Consider the following 23,059-nt stretch of genomic DNA (forward strand, 5'->3'; position numbering starts at 1 on the left):
CCCCTCCACCCAAACCTGTCACATCCGCGGGAGAAGCAGGGATGGAGCCGAGGCCGGTCAGGCTGGGGCAGCGCTGGGCTCTTGGCTGCTCCCACCTGCTGTGGGCGAAGCGGGAAGGGGAAAGGAGGGAAAAGTTGTTATAAATTGAGGCGAATAATTTGTTCAGCCTTTCAAGAGTCAATCAGAAATTTATTGATTACAGCAAGCGATGGCAAGCAAACAGCGCTAGGTGCAGCCGGGGAGTCCCCGCTCCGCCTACGGCTCACACTGTTTCCCCCTTCCCGCAGTCTTTTTATACTCTCTTTCTTCCATGTCTGTGGTATCTCTGGGTGTACTCTGCGCTTGCACCCTCTGTTGCTAGGGGGTCTTCTTCCACTCTCTGGTGGTCGTTTGAGGAAGGCTCCTCTCTTCTTCCTCGGTGAAAGTCCACGGCCCTGTAATGGTCTTTTCCATATAAGGTTATATGTTATATGTGCCTAAGTTCTAATTACACAACTAGCTTAAGTAATCAACATACTATCTAGTTTCTGTCTTGCGGTTTTCTGTTATCTACACAAGGCTTCTCCTTTGGTTTTCTGTTATCTACACAAGGCTTCTCCTTTCTGTCTTGATGAACAAAGAGTCTTCTCTAACTTATCACAATCCCCCCTTTTCTTTTTCTTTATTATGTTCATCAAACTTTTTTTAGTTATTTTAACAGTGTTATAAAATGGGGGGTTAACATCAAAACAAAGCTAACAATGTTCTGTAATCTGGGGGTTAGGTACATTCCTTCTACTAGCTTCTAAAGGGTGTTAAATCGAGAATCTTCGCTAGTGGGTATTATTGTCTGATTATCAATAGTTGAATTTTCTATTCCTGAGTTACTTTGATTACTGATTATTTCAACATAACCTGGCTCTCTGTCTTTGGCTATTACCGGGTTAGGGCCTACTGGCCGGGTATCTGGTGCGATACGCTCTTTCTTACTGGGTTCTATGTACTGAAAACTCCATGTCCGTCCCACTGTCCATCTTAGATCTGATGGTTTAGTTACATTTAGATACACAAATTGACAATTCCCCTGACTGACTATGCTGCCCGACCAGTCCTTCTGTGGAGCTTTACAGCCTTGGGGTCCCCAAGAAACAGTAAGCCATTGATCTCCTTCTACTGATCAATCTGATGCTATTGTTTCACAGCCCCAATACCTACAGAAGTATTCTCCGGGGTAATTGCAATATCCCTTTCTTGGATTTGATGCGGGATACATCAATGGGGGCCAATGTGCATAATGACGATGTAAAACTAGGAGATCTGGACAATATCTGAGTTTGAATTTCTTTCCTATCTACTCGGGTTAATATCTATTTAAAGGGTTAATGTGAAAATTGAGAATATCTTCTTGGTAATAACATAATCAGAATTATAATAACGATAACTTGCCAAGGAGGATGGAGTCTTGGTTTTGCACTTAACTCATAATTTCTTACCATTTCCCTTTTAGCTTGTTGCCCTTTTTGTCTACCCAGGGTGGTTGAGTCGGTACCTTTGGGGAGATTATTAATACCAAGTTGGTAATATTTGGAGTACCTCTGCATTATTCCACTTGGGATTGGGAAGAGCCTGGTTCTTTCCCCTCTGCCTCGCCCGCCAACTCGGGTGCTTCGAGCCGCAGGGATTACCATCTTCTCGGCAGCAGCAGTACTCTCCAGCGCATCCATTCCCTTTTCCCCTTCTAGCCTTATACTGCTCCCAGTTCTTATCCTTGACTAGGGATGAGTCACACGGGATTTCTTTCAGTTCCTTCCGACAACACCGGTTTACAATATGGGCAACAAAGGGGGGCAGGTTCATTCAGGTGGAAACAAAAATTCTCAGGGTTAACCCCTTTTCTGTAAACTTCCCACCACTCTTCTGATTTGAACCTTACCCACTTATTCTCCAATTCCCCTAACTCTAATATGATTCTTGTTAATCCTCGCTCTAGCTTGTAGCAGCTGGAGCAAATCCCAGTAGGTTGCTTTCCTTTGCGGCAATGGACCCACCACTGTTCTTGGCAAGTTTTACAAACAAAGCACACAAAAGGATAACAGTCACAACGTATTTCTTTACACACTACTCCATAATCATCAGCCAAAGGGTAAGTGTATCCTTTCTGTTCCCCTTCTTGGTCTATCTGGATTACCCACACTGAGTCTGTCAGTTTTTCTTCAAGGTGACCTTTAGGTTTCTGGGTTGGCTTGTTACTCCCAATGGTTAGCTGTAGTCCTTTTGTCTATTGGATCGTAACCTGCATCTGTTGGTCACACTAGGGGAGCACAGTGAGGCTGCCTAACAGGGCAGGATGCATACATATACTTTTATTTGTCCACATTCACTTAACTTTATTTTTCACTTACTCTCACGCACAACAAAACAATTACAACAACAAGGTACCTTTTATTTTTCAATACACTTATTACACTTTTAGGTTTCCCTGGCCATTCCCAGTGTTCTTGGATACCCCTCAATCTAGCTGTGTTGTTCCTAACTCCAGATCCTCTCAGATTTATCTTCAAACCGGCAAAATTTTTATTCAATTCTGGGTGCTTTCGAATATTAATATCTCAACCCAGCAAAACTTAATTCTGGATGCTCTCGGAATGTTAATCCCTCAATCCAGCAGGTTTGAATCAACCCTGGATGCTCTTGGAACATTGATCCTTCAATCCAGCAGGTTTGAATCAACCCTGGATGCTCTTGGAATATTAATCCCTCAATCCAGCAGGTTTGAATCAACCCTGGATGCTCTTGGAACGTTAATCCCTCAATCCAGCAGGTTTAATCAACCCTGGATGCTCTTGGAACGTTAATCCCTCAATTCAGCAGGTTTGAATCAACCCTGGATGCTCTTGGAACATTAATCCCTCAATCCAGCAGGTTTGAATCAACCCTGGATGCTCTTGGAACGTTAATCCCTCAATCCAGCAGGTTTGAATCAACCCTGGATGCTCTTGGAACGTTAATCCCTCAATCCAGCATGTTTAATCAACCCTGGATGCTCTTGGAACATTAATCCCTCAATCCAGCAGGTTTGAATCAACCTTTCTAGCCTTAGTTCTTCCTTTTAATGCTAAGGCTGTGCCACTCCTTTTTCCTTTCTCAATCTTCTTCAAACACGACTCAGGTTTCAGGGACTAGGTGGCTTTTAAATTCACTATTTCACATCTTGTTTGTTCAACCCCTGGGTTATAGTATCTCGTCAATTCAGGGGTACATGCACGACATGTGGATCTCTGTCTATATGAAATACAATACCACCTCCTCTGACACTTCAAGCATCGGAGGAGAGCCCAAGCTGTGTGCCAGTCTGGCTTCTAGCAAAAGGTTGTCAATCCACACACGAAGCAGGGGATTACCCCTTCCAGACCCCACCTCAAGGGGTTCCTAAGCGCCAGTTCAACTGGCGGTTGTTCCCAGTCAAAGGCTAGATAGCAACTTGTTGAACTTTGGTATATCCTAGTTAAGAATATTCGGTCTCTCCCTCCGTCCTCCCGCTCTATGACTACCCAGTCCCCTGATGGATGAAGAGACTGACTTGGTTCAAGCTGAAACCACCTGTGGAGAGCCTGTCTGGGAGGCCAGGCTCCCTCGGCCCGGGCTTGGAGTTCTGCAGCCACTGTGGGCAGATCGCCTCTCACTTGTAACAAGAACTGAACAGCAAACCCCGTAATGCAAAGGATCTCCCAGTGACAGCTTTTAACACTAAAGGGCAGTGCTATCGCACAACAAACACTTAACTCTTAGCCCAGCCGGGTTCGCTGGCTACTTTTGCAAGCCCTTTACCAACTAGCGATGCTTTTAAGGGGTGCTTGTAACTCCCAACTTGTACCACGCTCCCACTAGCTGCACTATCAGCTAGCGGCGTTCAAAGCAGCTCCTCAAACCGCGGCTTGTGCCCGCGCGCCCGCTGCGCTATCAGCTGGGCCGCGCCTAAAGCACCTTTGCAAGCCCCGACTTAAGCCCCGCGCCGCGCTGCCCTCGCTCGCCAGGGACTACGCATGCGCACTACCCGCTCCATCAGGTAGTGTGGCTGACTGCCCCGCGCATGCGCTCTCCGGCACCGCCGCGCCGCGTCTCTGTATCTTAGTAACGCCGCACCGCGCTTCACACACACACACACACACACAAGCACGCACGTCTGGATGTAACAGAGACACCACACTGAAACTGGGGCACACCACACTGCAATCGGGACACAACACACAACACACTGAAATCGCGATTTCTCCCTCCCCGAGCCGCGCTATCAGCTGGGGAGGTCCTCCCGCCTTTTCCTAGTCTGGCTTCTAGTTACCCGCTGGTTATTCCCCTGGAGCTCAACATTCACCTCATCCCCCTCAGACTCATCTTGTACCGAGTTGTCTTGTACCAGGGCAGAGGGATGTTGTGGTGAATGTGGAGGTAGGGGTGGAGGGGGAGGAGGTATGTAGGGTGGAGGGGTGGAATCGGGTAGGTCTGTATCCTCTTTCAATCTTTTCTTCTCCCTAGTACTAAGTGCAAACAACTTAGTGCGAGTTTCCCCCACTGTCTAGAGGGAGGCGTACTCGCTTTCCTCTAAGTTCAAGGGCTTTTTAGAACTCACATAAATACTTAGAGCCTGACATATCTAATCCTCAAATGAGCTAAACACTGGCTAGTACAAATGGTCTACTCTTATTTGTTTCCCTCCCCAAACCTCTCTGCAGTAGTGCACCATTTTCACCTTGTCCTTTCCTGGAGGGGAAGGCATCCCAATTTTTAATCATTAGTCCTAATGGGCTATCTGGAGGAATTTGGGGAAGCTTTACAGGGGTTCCCACGGGGCCAGAGGGCTTGCTTTTCCTCTGTCCTATCTTCCGGAGTGCCTTCACACACACACCTCTACACTTCCCTTAATTCGTGGCCCAGCCCGCCGCCGGGTGTGGGAAACGCACTACTATGAGGTCCACACTCACGTTGTCTCACAGAGATGTCTCATTACACTCTGGGATCCCAACCCCGACCGAGCGGGCCCCGTTCCCTCTGAACGGAGCAACCTCAGTAGCCCCGAAGGACCACTAAAAGGTACTTACACAGTCCTGTGTCTTCACCCGGGACTTCGTGCACAAAGATTAAGGGGTTGCCGGCTATTCTTTGCTTGCCACCGAATTTGAGTTAGTCGGTAAGGGTCCTAGAGGGAAGACTCCTGAGCGGGGCCCGCTGCCAAAGCAGCGAGTGCGCCTCCCCGTGAGGAGCTTCCAACGGATAGCCCTTATCCGAGTCACGGCACCAGATTGTTATAAATTGAGGCGAATAATTTGTTCAGCCTTTCAAGAGTCAATCAGAAATTTATTGATTACAGCAAGCGATGGCAAGCAAACAGCGCTGGGTGCAGCCGGGGAGTCCCCGCTCTGCCTACGGCTCACACTGTTTCCCCCTTCCCGCAGTCTTTTTATACTCTCTTTCTTCCATGTCTGTGGTATCTCTGGGTGTACTCTGCGCTTGCACCCTCTGTTGCTAGGGGGTCTTCTTCCACCCTCTGGTGGTCGTTTGAGGAAGGCTCCTCTCTTCTTCCTCGGTGAAAGTCCACGGCCCTGTAATGGTCTTTTCCATATAAGGCTATATGTTATATGTGCCTAAGTTCTAATTACACAACTAGCTTAAGTAATCAACATACTAGCTAGTTTCTGTCTTGCGGTTTTTTGTTATCTACACAAGGCTTCTCCTTTGGTTTTCTGTTATCTTACACAAGGCTTCTCCTTTGATTTTCTGTTATCTACACAAGGCTTCTCCTTTCTGTCTTGATGAACATAGAGTCTTCTCTAACTTATCACAAAGTGATGGGTGGAGATAAAAATTTGGGTGTTGTGGTCACCCTGGGTGGGGGCTTCCAATCCTTTGGTCTGGAGTGTTGCAGTGTGCAGCTACGCAAACGGAGCAAAAGGGCTTTGTGAATCTGAGATGGGAGTTTCTATTTCCTAAACCTAAAGCTGGAGTTTCTATTCTATTTTTACGTGTATTCATCCTTCCCCCTGGAGTTATTCCCACTGGATTTTACCTATAATGTATTCACACTGGGCATTGTTCTATTGGTTTCACCTTATCTCTTATTTTCCCCTATAAAACCTTTGTCCGGACCCCAGATCAGGGTCATTTGTACGTGCGGCGATTGGGCAAATACAACCTACTTTGGACGGCACAACAAGTGTCCAATCTCTTGAGTCTCTTTATCCTGGTCTTGATCGCGCTCTCTAAACAGCTCTGTCCGTATCAAATGAACCCACAAAGGTGTTTGTTGCCTTTCTCTCTCCGGCTGCTCCCGGAAGCGCCTGGCCAGCGCCCCGGGAAATAGTCGCCGGGCGAAAACAAGGAAGTTGGAGAGAGAAGAAAAGAACGAAAAGCAACACTGGAGAACTTGAAATGGGGGAATGCAGAGATGGATGGGGGATCCCCAGGGATTCTGGGAGCAGGATGAGGGGTTGTGTGAGTCCCTTGCTGGGGGAGAGAGGGTCTGGCTGGAGCCCCCTGGTGCTCCTGGGGTCCCTGGCTGGAGAGTTGGCATAGGCTCAAAATTGCTTGATCCCACCTCAAAATCCTCAATCCCACCCCAAAATACAGGATACCACAGAATCCCCAAAACTCACAGAAAGGGTGGAAGGGGGATTGGGACTGGTGGGATGAGGGAGAGATTCTGCTTCCCAGAACAGAGGAGGATATAGAGCAATAGGCAGAACTGTGGGAGTTTCCCCCACTGGCATTCTCCAGCCCTTGGCATTCCCAGTTGCCAGGTCCCTTGAGGGAATGCAGCCCCTCCTCGCCATCCCCCAGTGTTTAACCCTTTCCTTCCCACAGCCTCCATTGGCTTCTTCTCTGGAGAAAACTTGGATCCACTGACTCCTTGCTCTCCCCTCTGCACATGCAGACACTTCTCCATTGATTAAATATTGTCCTCATGTACTCTATGAGCCTGTAAATAATGGACAAGGCTTGGCACCCTCGGGACTGGATTTTTTGGGTGTGTATTGTTGGGATTTTTTAAATATTGATGTCTTTTCTCCATTTACTCTCCAGGTTGGGAGGATGTAAATAGAGCTCCAGTCTTTCAGTGTCTGGGGTGTGAGAATTTAGTACCAGAGATTGTGCCAAGCACAGAGCCACAGGGACACTGGAGGGACATTTCCCTGCCCGTCACAGCCTCAGCTGGGCAAGAACAGCTCGTGCTGAGAACAGCCACTAGCAGAGATGATTTCTGATTAATCTTGTCTGCCTCTCAGGAACTGTTTTGAAAAGAAAAAACTCTTGATTTGCTGATGCAAAGAAAGGTAGTATTGAATAAAATAAAAAGTGAGGCCTCTTGGGACAACGGTTGTCTTTAAAAAGTCAAAGCCAACAATATTCTGTATTGATTGAAAATCTACCTTTTGATTTCTCTGTTTTTCATAGCTGTTGTCTTCTGAAAAGTTGTGCTAGTGGAGTTTGGGTTTTTTTTTAAAGCAGGGATGCTGAAATACTTCTAGGTAAAGAAAATAAATAGGAAATTTCCCCCTTCCCCTAATCAAATTGTGTGGTTTGTCAACAGAAGGATTGAGACTGTATGTCCAGCAAGCCTGTGCCATTCCAAAGTGCTTTCCTTTGAAAGGACAGCTGTCTTTTCCATTATGGATAGGAACAAATCAAAGCTATCCTGGAAACAGAAACTGTCCCTTGTTTTTTCCCTTCTTGCAGGAATACAAACATGTTTCATACTGGTGAATGCTTTCCACATTGAGGGCAGTTCATTTCCAGCCCAAAGTCCTCTCTTGCAGGAAAGTCTCTCCCACACTGAGCTCCACACTGAGCTTGAGCTGATAGAGAAAAATGGGACCTCACAAGAGAAACAAAGTTTTCTAAGGAGAACAGAATTGTCCAGGTTGGAAAAGAGCTGTGAGCTCATCAAGTTCAACTGTCAACCCAGCACTGCCAAGGCCACCACAACCATGTCCCCAAGTACCACATCTACAGGTACTTGAAATGCCTTCAGGGATGTGACTCACTCTCTGCCCTGCCAGCCTCTTCCAGTGCTTGACCACCCTTTCAGAGAAGAAATCTAAACTTTCTCTGGTGCAACTTGTGGCCATTTCCTCTCATCCCATTGCTTGTTCTGTGGAGGAAGAGACCGATTCCCCCCTTGCTCCAGGCCCCTTTCAGGGAGTTGTGCCCTGCTGGATCCTGCTCCACTGCTCTTGCCCAGCACCCCCAGGGCCCTTTCCAGCCCCTCTGCCCCATGTCCTGGGCTCTGCAGGGGCTGTTGTGACCCCAGCACAGGATCTGACACTGGGCCCTGGGGAACCTCCTCCACTTGGCCTTGGCCCACCTCTCCAGACTGTTCAGATCCCCCTGCAGAGCTCTCCTGCCCTCCAGGACAGCAACACCACACACTGAAGCTAAGACTCCAATTGCACCATACATTTTCTTTTCCACTGAATTCCTTGATTAGAACAACAATCACCCACAAACCTCTCTGACTGCTCAGGGCCTGACTGTGCTGCCCTGACCCAACCTTCAGAGAAAGAAAAGATTGTGTTCCAGCCTGTTCTCAGCACTGTTTCACTCCTGGTGAGGTGACAGTGGGAGGGTTTTGTTGTCTTTGCCTTATGAATTGTAGATCATGGCTGCTGTTGCCCTTCTTCTGGCCACCACCTGAATTTTATCAGTACAACTGCAATTGCCTCTTTCAATCACGGTGCTTTCATGATGGGGAACTCAGTATTTTTGTAACAGGACTCATGATTAGCAGATTTTTAAATGCTCACAAGTGCCTGAGAACTAAGCTGAGGACAATTAAAGCCACACAGGCCACATTCACAGCGTTCACATTCACAACCCTGTTGCTGCTGCTGTTGAAATAGAATCAATTTACAGAGGCCATCACAGAAATTGCCTCTGGGGTGTCAAATAAAATGAAAAAATCCACCAGGAGTGTAATAATATAAATGTCCCCAGGGCTGCCCGGGTGCCCAGTCAGCCTGGGAAGAGATCCTCAGCTGACCGGTCCGCGGGAAGGGGTCGATGGTACCCGGATAACTCCACCAAGAAAGACGAGAGGTCTCCTGGGCAGCTGTAATCCACGAGGCTTTATTGTGGGGAAGACGAAGGAACAGGTAGAGGAGACGGGGAAACAAGCACTCGAGGAGGGAGCAGACTCCAAGAGCCCCAAGGGTAGGCAGGACTGGGTATATAAGGACAAGGGAGTAGGCGTGGTCAGGGTATGAATCAACCAATGGGTAGCAGGCAAAGGGGAGGAGATAGGATGGGGTGATATACAACAAACCAATGGGGGTACAGAGGAGGAGTGGTTTTCCAACAGGGACCAATGGGGGTAACAAAAGCAACAAACTTTCTAGAACTGGGGAGTATGCTGAACTTTGATTGACAAGTAACTGAGGCGGGTAACAAGTGATTGACAATTCCTTCTAAACTGATGTCGCCTCCCAGGGGAGTGCAGGGACCCCTCCCACACAGGAGAAGGAAAAAAACAGAACTTATTGACCAACTTAATTGCTTCTTCTGAGCAGCAGAAAATGGAGATGACACCAAGCTGGGTGAGTGTGGATCCGTTGGAGGGTAGGAAGGCTCCGCAGAGGGACCTGGACAGGCTTCCCTTACAGGTGGGTCCAAGTCCAAGTGCTGGGTCCTGCACTTTGGCCACAGCAACCACTGCAGCACTACAGGCTGGGGACAGAGAGGCTGGACAGTGGCCAGGCAGAAAGGAACTTGGGGGCACTGATGGACAGCAGGCTGGACATGAGCCAGCAGTGTGCCCAGGTGGCCAAGAAGGCCAATGGCTCCTGGCCTGGATCAGGAATGGTGTGGCCAGCAGGAACAGGGCAGTGATTCTTCCCCTGCACTTGGCACTGGTGAGGCCACACCTTAAGTGCTGTGTCCAATCCTGGGCCCCCAATTTAGGAAGGATCTTGAGATGCTGGAACATGTCCAGAGAAGGGCAGCAAGGCTGTTGAAGGGTCTGGAACACAAGTGCTGTGAGGAGCAGCTGAGGCAGCTGGGGCTGTTTATCCTGGAGAAGAGGAGGCTCAGTGGAGACCTCATCACTATCTGCAAGTCCCTGACAGGAGGGGGCAGCCGGTTGGTGTTGGGCTGTGCTCCCAGGGAACAGTGACAGGACAGGAGGACACCACCTGGAGTTGCACTGGGGACGTTTAGGCTGGACATCAGGAAGTTCTTCATAGAAAGTGTGATTGGAAATTGGGATGGGCTGCCCAGGGAGGTGGTAGAGTCACTGTCCCTGGAGCCGTTTATAACTGGATGCGGCACTTGACCATCCAATGTTGCTTGATGCCACAGGAAAAAAAGGATTGGAGGGAAGAGCTGAGACTTTTAGGGTTGAAAGTCAACAAATCCACTCTTCCCAATGAATTCCTAATGTCATTCTGAGTCCTGATGGATGTTTCTGCCCCTGCCTTCACCCAGGTGCCCAGAGGGAATCAGGAGGATGTGGAGACCACCAGACATGTGTCTTCTCAAAAGAGTTCACCCAGAATAGGGGTCACCAGGGCTCTGTCCAACAGGGATCACTGGGGATCATCCAACGCAAATCCTCCTATGGGAAATGGAGTTGGAGCAGCGCACAAAGCTCTTCCTTCACTTGCAGCACTTGCAGGGCTTCCCTTACAGGTGGGTCCATTTGTGTGAAGTCAAGGCAGAGCTCTGATAGAAACCCTTCCCACACTCCCCACACTCGTAGGGCCTCTCCCTGGTGTGGGTGCACCGGTGGACAGTGAGGGTAGAATTGTGCTTGAAGCCATTCCTGCAGCTGGGGCAGTGGAAGGGCCTCTAGTCCATGTGTGTTTACTGATGCACAAGGAGATTTGACCTGGTCTGAAACCCCTTCCCACACTTGGGACACTCATAGGGCTGTTCCTCACTGTGGGTCTTCTGGTGGCTGATCAGGCTGGATCTATGGCAGAAGCTCTTCCCACACTTGAAGCACTTGCAGGGCCGTTCCCCCAAGTGTATCTTCTGGTGCTGGACTAGGACTGAGCTCAGGCTGAAGCTCTTCCCACATTCCCCACACTCATAGGGCCATTCATTCCCCCATGTGCTGACACATGTGGGGGATGAGCTGGGAGCTGCAGTTGAAGCTCTTTCCACATTCCCCCACACGGCCATTCCCCCGTGTGTACTTGGTGGTGGATGAAGAGGTGGGAGGTGTGGCTGAAGCTCTTCCCACATTTCAAGCACATGTAGGGCTTCTCCCCGGCATGAAGCTGCTCATGGACCACCAGAGTGGATTTCTGGATGAAGCAGTGGGGAGTTCTTTGCTCCTTAGAGCACCCTGGGCTGGGTTTGGAGCCCCTCCTTGTGGGGCATCCCTTTGGCATTTCCTCCACTGTTGGATTCCTGCCCCTTGGAGCCGCTCAAAATGGCCCCTTCCACAAGGTTCTGCTGTGGAGATTTGTCCACTCTGGTCTCTGTCTGCAGCTCAGTGCCTGAGGGAAGAAGGACAAGGTGAGGAAGGAAGGAGGAAAAGGCAGAAGGAGAGGAAGGAACAAGAAGAAAAAAGGGAGAAAGAGAGAGGAAGGAAGGCAGGAAGGAAAGGAAGGCAAGGAAGGCAAGGAAGGAAGGAAGGAAGGCAAGGAAGGCAGGAAGGAAGGAAGGAAGGCAGGAAGGAAGGAAGGCAGGAAGGCAGGAAGGAAGGCAGGAAGGCAGGAAGGCAGGAAGGAAGGAGAAAAGAAAAAGGAACAAGGAGAGTAAGGACAAGGAGAAGATGGGATTTGCCTCCATGCCAGAGGGAAGGGGAAGGAGATCCTCCCCAGTCCATCCATGGCAGAACGGCATTGGCAGAGGGGTTGTCCTGCAGCTGGGGGCCATGCTTGGCTGGGAGATGGAGCAGGATAGAGGGGGAAAGGGGCAATGACTTCCTCCTCACCTGTCTGGGTGTCCCGGAGCATCTTCCTCACTGCCTCCTCCTCCTCCATTTGGCCAAGCCTTGGGAATAAGAAGTCTGGTTTTGAGGGAAAGCAAGGGGTGAGCACATTGGCCTGGGGATCCTCTTGCCCGAGTCCATCTCTAGAAGTCACCAGACATCTTGTGTCCATGAAAACCTCCAAAACATCAAGACTCAGAGGAAAAAAATCCCTCCCTGGGGTTTCCCCTTGTGGATGCTGCAGTTCCTGCTATATACCAGAGGAGGTCCCTCCTCTGCAGAATCTTTGCCTGCTCCAGGTTTCCCAGGAATCCCAGGGATCCCCTCACGCTGGGGCTCTGGGAGTCCCCCTTTGGGCTGCTGAGGGTCCCATGGGTCCCCGCTCTCTGGGGTTGCACTAAGGGATGCCGAGGGTTTTGGGGTCCCAGGGGTCCCTCTCTCCTCTCTGCTGCTCCGGGGTGCCGGGGGTCTCGGGGGTTCCCTCTCTCTGGGGTTCCCACTTTGGTGTCCCAAGGTGTCCCCCACTCCAGGCTCATCCCTTCTCTGGGCTGCTCCTTCTCCAGGCTCCCCTCACTCCCGGCTGTCGGGGTCCCCCCTCTCCAGGCCCCCATTTCAGGGTCAGGGACTCCCGGGGCTCCCCCGTTTTCACTTTCCCCCTCTCAAAGCTGCTCCACTGCCCTTCCCGCTGCCGGTACCGAGCCATCGCCACGTGGCTCCGGGGACCTCCATCACCCACCCACCCGGCAGCCGCACCACGACTTCCCCAAAATAAAATCACCTCCCAGGATCCCCGCAGTATCCACCCAAAGGGGATTTAGTGTCAGCTTTGGACTCCTGCAAGATCCAAACATCGCTCCGCCCGCCCCGTCCCGACAAAAAGAAACAGAAACCCCTAAAGATACTTCGGGTGAGCTCCAAATATCCCTCCCTCCTTAGAAAAAAACCCTGCCGGGACCGCCCAAGATATTCGGGGTGAACTCCCCCTCCCCGGTTACCTGCGGGATGCGGGAGGGCGATGCTCCCGGCGCGAAGGCGCTGCAGATCCAGAGAGCGATGGACGCACGTGGTGCCTCCTCTGGCTGCTCCTCTTCCTGCTCCTGCTCCTCCTCTACCCCTCCTCTTCCTCCCGCTCCTCCTTCTCCTCCTCCTCCTCCTCCTCCTCCTCCTCCTCTTCCTCCTCCTCTTCCATCCTTCGGCTGCAGGCGAGGAGCTCTCGGGTGAGCGGAGCTTGGACGGGACCCGGTGGAAAGGGGTGGGAGAGGGGGATAGGGGGAGGTGGGACAGCGCGAAGGGTTTCTCAGTGAGGGGCTCCCAGTTAACCTCAGAACCCCCAGTTCCCCTCCCGGTGCTGTGGGGGCCGTGCCGTGCCCCAGTGCCTGCTCAGGGGGTGCTCCAGGCTGACCTGCTCCACCTGGCAGCTGCAGGTGACCCCATGCTGGGGGAGGTTTCCAGCAGCACCAGGAGCTGGTGGGTCCAGTCCCCATTGGGGACCATGTCGGTGGCCACCACAGAGAGCTCCTGCTGGCCCTGGAACCAACTCAGCTGGGTCTGGGCAGGGTGGAAATCCATCACGGAGCAGAGCAGGCGGCCGGGGCTGAGCTGGGAGCTCGAAGGCCCAGCGATATGCACTTGCTGGGATGGGCAGAGGGCTTGGGGACTCCCCCCAGTGAGAATCTGCGACGACACCACCCCCCCCACGCCCCCCGCCCCGCCAAGCCGCAGGAGATTACTCCAGGGAACCAATGCTGCTAGACAGGGAACCACCCTTCTTCCATCCCAACCCCACCTTTCCCTCCCCTCTCCCCCCCTTTCTTGTTCTCCAAATCTACAGACCCCTTCCAACACAATTTGGATTTGCCACCCCCCTGCCCCACTCTTTGGAGATCCCAGCCCCCTCTTTTCCCCCATTCTCTTGCCCCTTCCCAACCATCCCGCCAATCCCCAACCCCCTCCTCCGTGTTTCGGTTTGGGGGTTCCAGGCCCCTCCTGCTCAGTCACACCACCCTCCCCCCCCGCCTTTCTCTCAATTCAGACCCCTCCTGGAAGCTTTTTCCTGGGAGGAATCCCTGAGTTTTGGGATCTTTTGGGTGCAGTTTTGGAGGGGGACAGCTCTCTCTGGCTTTCCCCTCCCTGTTGTGACCTCTCAGCTGCCCCTGACACCCTGGGGATGCTGGGATTTCCCCCCTGGGGACAAGGACATTCATCCCCTTCCAGGAGCCCAATGCCCGGCTGGGGCTCCAGGTCAGGGGTCCTTGAGCAGCTGCCCCAGAATCTCTGCCAGGGTCTCCCAGCGCAGCCAGAGCCACTTGGCCTGGGCTCCCCAAAGACCTCAGCAAGGCCCAAGTCCCTTCCAGGAACCCTCAACTCTGTCAAACCCAGCATCTCCCACATCGCCTGCCAGTTCCCCCCATGGCACTGGCCCCACATGTCACTGGCCATGCCCCACCATCTCCTCACCCATGGCTGTCTCCCCACCATGTTTCCATCACTATCATTGTCTCCACATCTCCATCTATGCCTTTGTCCCATGGTAAAAAGACGAGAATTGCTGTAGAACATAAGAGGAGAAACAGTGTTCGTTTAACCCATGGTCTGCCAGGGAGCCACAAAACCGTGTCCCATTCCCATCCATTCCACGTTTGGACCAATACATGAGCTACTTTCTTATTTCCTTTTTTATCTGTTTCACCACTTTTCCTTTGTCATCTCTTTGCAAGCAACAGTTTGAGTCATTTAATTTTCCACAAATTCCTCCTTTTTCTGCTAGATGATAATCTGATCCCATCCCCTGGTGAAATGTTGTGTTCCTCATTTCAGTGGATTGGTCGGCAGGAAGGTCAGGAGCTGGAGGTGTCTGCTTGGTTCTTATTTCAAGGACAGCTTGTAATCGAATGATGCCATTGACATGATAAATGGTTTCTCTGTCTCCTGATATGAATTGGTTTGGGTTCTCAGGGGCTGGTCCGTGGTGTTGTAGGATTTGTTCTGGTGGTCGTTCATCTTTTCCCCATTTTTGGGCACTGTCTCCAACCAGGGCTGCAACAATTGACCAATTTTCTCTCATTAAATCATCACATGCTTGGATTCCAACTGATTTCTCTGAACTTTTGGTAGCAAAAAACTCCAGTGCTGTAATACATCCTATATAACATAGACAGTGACAGCACATGTTGGAGTGGGCAGAGGGATGATTCCCCCCTTATTTTAGTGATGTTCTCAATACATTATTTGCTGTTTCCCTTTGCACTTTAACCCATTTCTGTTGCAGAGTCAGAGATCCTCACCATGGGCTCTGCCTTCAGCTGTGCAGATTGCATCTGTGCAAGCAGGCAGAGCTTGGGCTGAGGGGCAGAGGGAATCAGCCCAATTCTTGCCCCAGGCAAGACACCAAGGTATATTGTCCACTCTTTGCCCCAGCAGTGTTAATTAGCATTTCTAAAGCTTCTCTCCTGGCTGCCTGGAAGGAATCTTCTCTTCCAGGGAAGCCATTCTGTGATTCACGTGTGGCCAAAAGCAGGGGTTTTTTTTAACAATACAATATTAACTTTTTGCCAGTTTAAGGGTCACCTTTAAAGCTCTTCTAGATTTTAAAAATGAAGCCTAAATGTGAATATCGAAGATCCCATACCAAAATTTTGCCATCACAACAGCTACACACACACATATACAAAGAAGTCCAAAGCAATAAAGATTTTTTACTACTACTTCTCCTACATCTAAAAACTGACTCTCGCACCGCTAGCCCAACACCCCTAGTCTAACTGGCACTATGAAAGTGGGATTATCAAGAAAAAACATTATAATTGTGTAATCTTGTCACCAAAACTGCAAGAAGAACAAAAATTCTTCAACAACATTTCTAGTGTTAGAGAGTCAAGGCATTACTTGATTCTGGCCAAGATCTGCAACAGAAGTAATTCATCCACACATAGCCCGGCTGTGTAGAGAAAATCATTCCATGACATGTAAGTTTTACTAGATTTATCCTCAACTTTTTACAGTCCAAAATACGTTGAAATTCTTTATTGTTCATTGCTTCCAAGTTGCCGAGTTTTTATTTAGTATTTGGTTTCCTATTGGACCCAGATTTCTTCACCTCTGATGTTAATTGGGTCCCCACTCCTGGATTTCCTTCCCAGCCTTTTCCAGACCGGGTGTCTCCAGCTCTGCCGGGGGCAGTGTCTGGGGTAGGTGTTGGTTGCTGTTTGCTGCTGGGCGTTGATGTTTTGCTGCTGGTCGTTATCTTTGTGGATATCTTTTGGGCCATTCCCAGTGTGTTGAGCTGTTAAACTCATCTCCATTGAGTGGTGGAACATCCCTTAAAGGAAACCTTTAAAATTTCTTTCCCCAAGGCAAAGGCAAACCAAGACTGAGTAGAGAAATAATATTATTTAAAAATTTAAACTTAGTATATTTTCCAGCAATCTAATCGCAGGCAGCACAGTGTGCAACTGAGACCCAGAGTGGAATTGTGCCGTTGTCTTCCCCAGCAGCTGCGGCAGTGCAGGCACAGAAAGCACTGAAGCTGCAGCAGTGGCAGCAAGGATTGGCCCCGGTGTCTGGAGATGCCAAAGGAGGGTGGGCAGGCGGAGGATTTGAGCAGAGGATGTATGGGCAGTCCCAGGGGCTTGCCCCGCTGTGGAGCCCTGGCTGCTGCTGCGCTGCCTTCAGTGCAGGCTCAGTGGGGGCCTCCCATCCTCCTGCTGCAGGCGGGAAGTGCAAATCTCCAGGGCTTCAGAGCCCTGGAGCCGAGGCTGAGGGGTCCCCCCGTGTTCAGCTGTGCTGGCGGCTGTTTCTGGCCTCAGGGCCACTTGGCACAGGCCACGCCACTTGGCCACCAGTGGTGCTGCTTTGCAGTCCTTAGGCAGGGCCCGATGTCCTGCTTGGATGTTGGGAACAGCAAAGTGCCAAGGTGGATGTGTCTCATAAATCTCTTGCAGGCTGGATCTGGAGCTCTGTCACTTGAATGCAGTCCTGGATTTCTTCCCAGCCCTTCTCCAGGCTGTTCAAACAGGAGGCTGGGTTAAACCCTTCCCCTGCCCTCAGTTCAGAATCCTCCTGTGCCACTGAACAAGTTTAATACTGTAATAACCGAGCACTGCTCATCCATTTAGAGGCTCTTCTGGTTGCCAAAGCTTTAACTTGATGCCAGACTTGAACAGTAAGAGATGCTCCTGCTGTCAGTTTTCAGGCCTCGGTTCCCGTGAAAGCTGTGGGTGTACAATTCTGCAGACAACGAGGCCACTCTGGCCACTGGGTTAAACATTTTAGCAGAAGAATTCCTTTGGCATGGCCCTGTTTAATCTCCACATACAATTCAAATTCTTTTTTCCTGTCTAGGAAGGCCAGGGCAGCAGCCTCAGTTAATCTTTATTTTAACACTTGAAAATTCTGTTTTCCTCCTCGTGTCCATCCATCCAGTTTCTTGACTGGCAGGTTAGGAGTGTTGTAGGAAGACATCCCTGGCTCCAAAAGCCCTGCCTTTAGCAGGGACTCAATACCAGGCTGTGAGCCCTTCCTTCCCTCCCTTGGAATAGGGTGTTGCTTTTAGACACCACTTGTCCTGGTTGCTTGAAAGTACTTTGAAGAGGCTCCATATCAATTTTTCCCTCTTTGCTTGGGGCTGCCCACACTTCTGGGTTCACTTCAGCATAGGCCTTGCCATTTATCTGACTCAAAGGTACAGCATTAGCCTCTGTTTTAGCTTTTAGAATATAAATCTCTATTTCCACATTAGCCATGGAATCCTTTCCCAGGTAAATGATAATCACAATTAGGAGGAAGTAGAAATCCATGCATTTCAAATCTATCTCCCACATCTACTAATAGTGGTTGAAGAATACACATCTGCTCATTTTTCCCACTTATCCCATGAATGATCAAACAACTTCTTGACAATTTTCCCCCCTTACAACTGAGATTCAAAGTAGATCAAGAGGTCCCTGTGTCCATCAGGAGAGGCCTCCTCTCGATTCAGACCCACCCTGAATGTTCTCCAGGGCTCCATTGTGGTGGGTCCTTGGTGTGATGGGAGCTGTGACACCCCTGACAATCCATGTCCATCAAAGGGTGGACTTGCTCCTCTTGAGGGTGCTGCTGTCTCTGTTTCCAGTGTTCCTGTGCCCTGCAGCTGGAGCCCTGAGTCCTTCCCAGGGGCTGTTTGGGTGGGCTCTCCCCTGTCCAGGAGGGCAATGCCTCTGCAGGTGCTTGTGGCCGACCCCGTCCCCTGGGTGCTGGGGCCCCCTTGGGCCCTGGGGTTGATCCCTGAGGGGCTGTAGGAACTGTGCCATGGCCTTTGCCTTCAGCTTGGCCTTTGGCTCATCCCTTCTTGCATTCAGCTGCTGTGCCTTTGTGCCCAAGTGCTCCAGGGCCTTCTTCTGCCACTCCTGCAGCCCCGCTCGCTTCCTGTGGGTGCTCATCCTCTGACATGTTGAGCTTTCTGCAAAATCATTCGTTTTGCAGTCACCAAATTAAAATCCATAAAGAAAATCCTGATCTTTCCATGTACAATCTGCATTTCCCAGCTGTTCCTTTGTTTTCCTCCTTGTGCTCAGGGTCCCCTCCAGAGCCCGTATGGCAGAGCCGGTCCCTGTCCTGCCGCAGTGTCCAAAGGCGGCCCCCCCGGCGGGCAGGGCCGGCAGCTCCCCGGGGCCGGGCAGCGGCCGGGGCGTCCCGCAGCCTCCTGGGGGCCGGGGGCCACTGCCGGCCCTGCCTGGGGATGGTGGGGTCAGGCAGCGCCCAGTGCTGAGCCCCGGCTGCCCCACAGCCCCGGCCTGGCCCCGCAGCTCCCCACAGGCCCCCAGCCCGTGCTCCCGGTCCCGCAGCTCTGTGCCCGGTGCTGCCGCTGCCCACCACAGAGAAACCCCCTGAAATTCTGACCTTCTTTTCCTGTCTGGGAAACTGGGCATAGAAAGGATTGGCAGCTGGCCTATTTTGAGTATAAGATGGAGGAAGGTGCTGTAAAAAATCCCAATCCTCAGTATTTTATCTCTTCCTCCTCTTTTCCATCCTCCTTTTTCTACTCACATAGATTCCTCCTGCTGCTTCTTGCCTTAATCATATTCCTGCGCAGTCCCCTTCACCCAATCCCTTCCCAGCACACCAACACCATCCATCCCCTGTTGTCCAAATCCCTTCTCCACTTCCCTTATTGCCCCCCAGGTGTCCATGTCCTTAATTGCTTCTGGGAGAATGTGCAAACTACCTCAACATTCTCCCCTTTTGTATGAAATATGATATTCGTGGCTTGTTAAATCTTTATTCTTCTTCACAAAGTTCAGGAATTTAGCTGGACTTCAGCTGAGCAGCAGTTCCTGTTGCTTAATAACATTTTCTGAAACTGATGGTTTCTCCTGTCACTTCCTTGTCTAAAAGTTCCTTGCCCTGTCTCAGAGGATATTCACACCATCTTTTTGTACAGACACTTTTATCTTACTCCTTTCAACATGACAGGAAAGGTGGGGAGAAGCCATAAAAGGGCATTTAGGACGCCTAGATGGAGTGAGAGGGGGGCCTGGGTCACCCCTAAACTGAGCTGGAGGGGAGCTGGGATTTAGAGGGGATGATGGAAAAGGGATGGGAGAGGTGGAGAACAGGAGGGGGAACAGCAGGAAAGAGGTTCCTTTGGTGGTCCCTTCGTGTCCCCATCATTCAATCCCTGGAGCAATTCCCCAGGGCTGTGGGAAGGGATGGATCTGCACTGGGGGTATCCCCAAACAACCTTGTGGGGGGCTCCTGGGGCTGTTCCCCCACCCAGCAGCTGGTGCTGTGGCAGCCATGGGGCAGAAGGGGGTGGGAAAGGGGCATCTGGGGTGGTCAAGGAGGAGGAAGAGGAGCAGAAGGAGAAACACAGGTTTCCATCCTGCTGGTGTAGCAGGGACTCTTCCAGAGGGGTTCTTCTAGGGAGAGTGTTTGGACTTTTCAGATTCCAGAATGGAGACCCAAATATCTTTGGTCCTTGGGACGGTTTGGTTTTTGGGGGCATATTTGGATCTTTTGGGACCCCAAAGCTGAGTCTCAAATCACCCTTTGGGGGACATTTGGGGGTCCTCATGGCAATCACCAGGTATGGGTGGGGGGAGGACATCAGTCTTGGGGACTCCCCCAGAAGAGCAGTGGAGTGGAACCGCAAGACCCCTGGAATGGGAAAAGGTCAGAGGGATGATTCCAGAGTTGAGTGATACCTGGCAGCCTGAAGAGGGGAGGGAAGAGCCTGGAGTGTGGGGACCCTTGGAATCCTGGAGCACAGAGTCAGGGACCACTGGGACCCTCAAAATCCCCATGGTCATCTGTAAGCAAGACCCCAGAGAGGGGGAACCCCAGGAGCCACGGGGCCCCTATCAGCTCAAGGAAGGGAAACCACCAAACCCCAGATTGGAGAGACACAGAGGAGGATCTCCTATGAGGGTTATTTTGGGAGCTGAATTTTGGTGCTTCACACGTTTTTTTTTGGACTCAAGACCCCTGAAGACTTCCAGCGATGGACTTCTGCAGGAGGAACCCCCAGCCCAAGGCGCTCACCCCTTGTTTTTTCCCCAAACCAGGATTTGTCATTCCCAAGCCTTGGGTGGATGGAGGAAAAGCCCCAGAGATTCCTCACAAGGACGGGCTGCAAACCCAGCCCAGGGAGCTGTGGGGAGGAAAGAGCCCCCCTGAGCCAGGAAGGCGGCTCCAGCTGGAGCTCAGAGCTGGTGGAGAAGAAGCCTCAGGCCGGGGAGAAGCCCCACAAGTGCTTGGAATGTGGGAAGGGCTTCAGGTACAGCTCCCATCTGAGGGAGCACCAGGTGATCCACATGGGGGAAAAGCCCTACAAGTGTGGGGAATGTGGGAAGGGCTTCAGTAAGAGCTCCAACCTCATCAGCCACAGCAAGATCCACACTGGGGAACGGCCCCACACCTGCTTGGAATGTGGGAAGAGCTTCAGGCGGAACTCCAGTCTGAGGGAACACCAGATGCTACACACCGGGGAGAGGCCCTTCCAGTGTACCGAGTGTGGGAAGCGCTTTCTGAGGTCATCCCGTCTCCTCCTGCATCAGCGCATTCACACAGAGGAGAGGCCCTTCTGCTGCCCTGACTGCGGGAAGGGCTTCCAGAACACCTCCAGCCTCCTCCTGGGGCACCTCCACACTGGGGAGAGGCCTTTCGAGTGCTCCGAATGCAGGAAGAGCTTCGTGCGCTGCCCCAGCTCCACCCCCCAAGGAGGATCCACGTTTGATGATCCCCAGTGACCCCTGTTGGGCAGAGCCCTGGTGATCCCTGTTCTGGGTGATCCCAGTTGGATGTGTGGAAGGTGTTGGAGAGATTTCTTTCCCTTCTCCTTGTCCTGCTCTGATTTGGTTGGTAATAAATTCACTCCCTGTGCCCAGGCAGACCCGCAGCGCCGAGTGCCCCGTTCTGGATTCGGCCTCCCAGTGCCGCACATTTCATTCCCAATTCCTCCCAGTGCCATCCCAGATCATAGCAGTGCCACCACAGTCCCTCCCAGTGTCCACAAACTCCCTCCCAGTCCTTCTCATCTCACTCCCAGTACACTACCAGTCCATTCCCTGGACTGGTCCTTCTCATTTAATTCTGAGACCTCCATCCTCTCTCCCAGTGCCCCCCATTCCACTCCCCTTGCTCTCAGAGCTCCCGCAGTCCTCACTCCCAGTCCCTCTTAATGCCACACCAGCCCTTTCCTGTCTCTCCCCCAGTGCCCTCCCCTGCTGATCCCAGTGTGTCCCTGCTCTCTCCCAGTGCCCCCCAGTGTGTCCATCTCGCTGGAACCCTCGAGCTCCAGCCTGGCCCCAGCCGCCTGCTCTGCTCCGTGATGGATTTCCACCCTGCCCACACCCAGCTAAGTTGGTTCCAGGGCCAGCAGGAGCTCTCTGTGGTGGCCACCGATGTGGTCCCCAATGGAGACTGGACCCACCAGCTCCTCATGTTGCTGGAAACCCACCCCCCAGCATGGGGTCACCTGCAGCTGCCAGGTGGAGCAGGTCAGCCTGGAGCACCCCCTGAGCAGGCACTGGGGCACAGCCTGGCCCCCACAGCACTGGGGATAGAGGGGGAGGCACTAGGGGGTGCCGGGAGGGGGATTGGGTTGTGCTGGTAGTAACTGAGATACTTGAGATAGCCTGGTTTAAACTGGGAGAGGGGCTTGGGGGTGTGGAAGGGCTGAGAAGGAGTTTGAAGGATGTTGGGGAGGGTGGGATGGTGTTTTGGGGGTCCTGGTGGGAATTGGGAGGGAGTTTGGGGATGCTGGGTGTAACTGGGAGGGATTTGAGTGAGCTTGGAGGGGCTGGAATGAGATATGGGATGCAAAAGTGGGGGTTGGAATGAGGGTATTTATGCTGGGAAGGGACTGGGAGGGGTCTTGGTGAGTCCTGGTGGGGCTGGCAAGGGACTGGGAGAGGGTTTGGGGGTCTTGGGGTGGAGGGGGGCAACTGGAAGGGGGCTTGGAGGGGCTTCTGGTGTCTGTGAGAGGTTTTGGGGGTCCTGAGCCCTGCGGACGCCACAGAGATGCTGCCGGACACCACCTGCAGCAAGATGCTGACGGGGATCAGGGGCTCCCTGTTTGGCTTTGTCTTCCTGGTGCTGGGGCTCGGCTTCTACCTGTGCAAGAAGTTGAGGGGGTGTCCCAGGGGTCGTGTCCCCCCTCCCCTGGAGCGTGTGTGCTACCCCCGGGGCCCCCAGCCCTGTGTCACCCCCCTTTTCTCTGCCCACAGAGCTCCTGAGCCGCTGGTGGCCGCAGCTGCTCCCCGTGGTCTTGGGCCCAGCCGGGACCCCCCGCTCCGTCCCCACGATGATTTTGGGGGGGTCGTGTGTGTCCCCAGCCCTGCTGTCACTCTGCCCCTGCCCGCCTGCTCCCAGTGTTCCCAATAAAGCTTCCCAGTTAAACCCGGTCCAGTTTATGGGGGGCAGTGGGGAGGGACTTGGGGGGACCCCGCGGGGGCATCGAGACTGGGGTACAGTGGGTAGCCAGCCCCGGGATGGGTGCGGAATGGGGGCCCCCGTGTGTCCCCCCACTCTGGGGGGGCCTTGAGAGGTACCTCAACTCAAGCAGGGAGCCGTCCATTCCCGCAGGAACCGGGACGGAGCCGGGGCAGGTCGGGCTGGGACAGCGCTGAGCTCTGGGCCCGGCCTGGGCGCCCCCACGTGCCCCCTCCCCAAACA

General features: G+C 52.2%; 1 protein-coding gene and 1 pseudogene across 1 annotated transcript; one reads left to right on the top strand and one right to left on the bottom strand.

The window, feature by feature from the left end:
• Positions 1-9,096: 9,096 nt before the first annotated feature.
• LOC128821275 (zinc finger protein 239-like) lies at positions 9,097-12,969 on the bottom strand (annotated as a pseudogene).
• A 98-nt stretch (positions 12,970-13,067) lies between these two features.
• On the top strand, positions 13,068-22,783 carry LOC128821282 (rano class II histocompatibility antigen, D-1 beta chain-like). Its single transcript, XM_054002239.1, has 3 exons — positions 13,068-13,122; positions 21,641-21,873; positions 22,614-22,783. The coding sequence occupies exons 2-3, from the start codon at positions 21,714-21,716 to the stop codon at positions 22,766-22,768; spliced, it is 315 nt and encodes a 104-aa protein (XP_053858214.1). The 5' UTR covers positions 13,068-13,122; positions 21,641-21,713; the 3' UTR covers positions 22,769-22,783.
• The last annotated feature ends 276 nt before the right edge of the window (positions 22,784-23,059 follow it).

This window comes from Vidua macroura, chromosome 37, assembly GCF_024509145.1.
Source record: "Vidua macroura isolate BioBank_ID:100142 chromosome 37, ASM2450914v1, whole genome shotgun sequence".
NCBI lineage: Eukaryota > Metazoa > Chordata > Aves > Passeriformes > Viduidae > Vidua > Vidua macroura.